The 3,248-nt window shown below is 45.0% G+C and overlaps 1 protein-coding gene across 1 annotated transcript in view; it reads left to right on the forward strand.

The window, feature by feature from the left end:
• The window catches only part of opn4a (opsin 4a (melanopsin)), a 12,523-nt gene that overhangs the window by 939 nt on the left and 8,336 nt on the right, over positions 1 to 3,248 (forward strand). The window contains exon 2 of the mRNA XM_008288334.1: positions 2,073 to 2,276. Within this exon, the coding sequence (XP_008286556.1) occupies positions 2,073 to 2,276 (204 nt within the window). The remainder of the gene's footprint in view (positions 1 to 2,072; positions 2,277 to 3,248) is intronic.

The following is a 3,248-nucleotide window of genomic DNA, read 5'->3' on the forward strand; positions in this document are numbered from 1 at the left end:
GCTGCCACCGCCGTGCTTCTTGTCCTTCATTTCACTAATTGTGTGACTTCCCTCACCCTAGTTGAATTAGATGAGTCCCTCTAAAGGGATTGAATGCTTATGCAGCCAGTTATTTTACATTTTATATTTAAATTAATTGATATTATTTTATACAAACCTGTTTCACTTTGACATGAAGGAGTATTTCTGGTGCTGCTTTGTTACCATAATGCAGCGTTGCATCAGATTCTGTAGCTCTGTAGCTGAGGGTTGTCAGAACAGCTTCAGTGCCATCAGTGACCACAGGATGTTCATTTAAGCGTCACAGCTGTGGAGCTGCGTCTGGAGCTGAAGGTGTGAATGTAACGGACCTGTGGCGGCGATGCGATGAAGTTTCTCTTCGTCCTCCCGCCGTCCTCGTTTCTCGCCCTCGACCTTCAGCCTTCGAGGTCTCCTCTCCGTTCCTACTCACAAAGTGTGAATCCGTGAATTCCAGCTGAGAGAAAACAGGAAGGTGTTTGAGTCGATCCTCCTCCGTCTCTCTGGAGTGAAGCTCCAAGGTCGTTTTAATATGACAGGGAGTGGGTTTGAACTCCCACAGAGAGCACAGGAAGACAGACAAGGGCGAGTGGAGGAGGTGTTGATTCACTGCCGCTCTGTGACGAAGTTACTGATGGATGGATGGACAGGTGGGTAGAACATTGTAGGTAGGTACATAGAAGGAAGGCTGTGGAGGTAAATGGATAGAAGGATAGATGTGACAGTTAGTAGAGAGGAGATCAGATGGGTGAAGAGAAAGCCACCTGGAGGAAAGTTGAGCTATTTGGCCACAATGACCATCAAGCTGGAATGATTTTTGTTTTCAGACACGTTCCTCTTTGTATTTCTATTTCTACACATCAGTAATCACTTCTGACCAGGTCCAGTGATCACACACTGAGTCCCAGATACCAGGTGAATGAATTCTGACTTCAGGATGTGACTGAAGAGTGGGACGTCCTGCCCACTGACACCATCAACCAGCTGGTGGACAGAACGCCACCACGTCTTAACACATTGATCCATGTCAGGGGTGGTCAGACTCATTAGTGACATTTAAAGAGTGATATTGGACATTCTGATGCATGGAATCCCCTCGAACATGTGCTTCCTGTTCAAAAAGCCAAGGTTGAACTGAAACAAACCCTTTCTCCTACTGTTCAATAGCCCCAAGTTAGTTTCAGCCTGAATACACAGTTTGCACAAGTTAACTGTGGTTTAATGTTTATTGTGATATGTATTGTATGTATATTGTGAAATCAATAAAGTTTTGAGAAGATGTACACTTTATCTATCAAGAACGAATCGCATTGTCCCAATCATTCCATGAGAAGAGGTAGAGTCCACCTTTATGGGCAGCTGTATGAGTGTATTTAGAGGAATGAAAGTGATGCCTCAAACCCCAGAAACACCAAACGTACCCTCCAGCATGGCGGTGGCAGCATCCTGCTCTGGGGCTTTTTACACAAAGCAAATGAAACGATGAAGGAGGATGGACGCCACATTCGAGTCTGACGGTTGGGTCTTAGATGAAGTTGGGTGTTCTAACAAGACAATGACCCCAAACACAAATCAGAAGTGGGAGAAATGGCTAAATCAGGCTACAGTTAAGGGTTTCCCCAAAGTCCTGACTGAAACCCCGTCAAGAACCTGTGAGCTGTGATGAAGAAACAGGTCTGTGTTAGTAAGCCAACAAGTTTAGTTCAGCTGTACTAGTTCTGTCATGAGGAGTCAGGATATCAGGATGTGGAACTCCCAACCAGTCAGTCAGAGCTGATGGAGCCTCTTGGATGAAACGTCTTCAAGGAACTCAAGCAGGTCCAGCTGATACGATTAATCTACGAGAATTTCTTGATTTAATAAATCTCTCAAAGAACCAAAATACATGATTGTTTTTGTGACAAAGAACCAGGGTTTCCAATGACTCCTTCCTAGAACATTCAGAGCTGTAGGAGTCATTAGGAACTCATGATGTACGTGGGTGTAAGCTGTTGTTGACGACTGTCGGTCCATACCTCGATAGATACCGACACTTCCTCTCTGTCCGTCTGCAGGCTGCGAGCTCTACGCCTTCTGCGGCGCTCTCTTCGGGATCTGCTCCATGATCACGCTGACGGTGATCGCGGTCGACCGCTACTTCGTCATCACGCGACCCCTCACCTCCATCGGCGTGCTGTCACGGAAACGGGCCCTGCTCATCCTGATGGCGGCCTGGGCCTACTCGCTGGGGTGGAGCCTGCCGCCGTTCTTCGGCTGGAGTGAGGACCCACATATGTATTTATATATATAACCGTGTTTGTACATGTGAACCCTTAACCTGGTGTCTACAGAGCTGCAGCTGGTTTCCATTCAGACCGTCTCCTGTACGTTTGTATGTACACGGTAACGTAAATCCTGCTGGGCCTCGGCGTATAAATCCTGTGTGGTGTTTGTGTGTTTGAGGACTGAATGTTCTCCTGAACACAGATGAAGGGAGTGAAAACATTTTCCAGCTACACGTCTCTTTGTTTTTTTGGAGGTTATTCAGGACTTTATGGACTCAGGTGTTGTTTCTCTGTGTGAACGTTAGATTTACCCAAACTGGGACGAACTCAAGGAATCTGCAGGTCTTACGTTTCCTTTAGAAAGGCAGCTGGAGTTGTAGCTGCTGTGAGACCGTTTGTAGAAGCTGTTTTTATGGATGAGTGTGGACAGATTATGAGACACTGAACATAAAAGTAAAGGGCTGCCCATTCCTCCTGTGGTGGTTTTGTGTCTCTTGGTGGTTGTTTAGCGTCTCTGTTCGGTGGTTTTACATCTAATTGTGTCTCTATCTGGTTGTTTTGCATCATGTTGAGGTTCTTTTGTGTTTATTTGTGGTGATTTTGTATCCTATCGTCCTGGTTTAGTGACTCTTTCTGGTGGTTTTTCATCTCTTCATAGTTGTTAAGCATCTTTATCTGTTTTTTTTAGCGTATCTTTCTGGTTTAGTGTCTCTGTGTGGTTATTTTGCATCTCTTTCTGGTTGTTTAGCACATCTTTTTGTTTTGATTTTATTTATCTTTATGGTTGTTTAGTGAATTGTTTTGGTTGTTCAACACATCTCTCTGGTGGTTCTGCTTTTGTTTTGTTTTGTGTTCATAGCCTTAATTCAACCCGGCCGCTCTGTCCCAGAGAAACCCCAAACAGCTCATTACACGTTAATTGATTAGTTATGTAATTAGGAAATATTGGTCTGTACAGGGGCTGCA

This window comes from Stegastes partitus, unplaced genomic scaffold, assembly GCF_000690725.1.
Source record: "Stegastes partitus isolate 25-593 unplaced genomic scaffold, Stegastes_partitus-1.0.2 Scaffold553, whole genome shotgun sequence".
Taxonomy (NCBI): Eukaryota; Metazoa; Chordata; class Actinopteri; family Pomacentridae; genus Stegastes; species Stegastes partitus.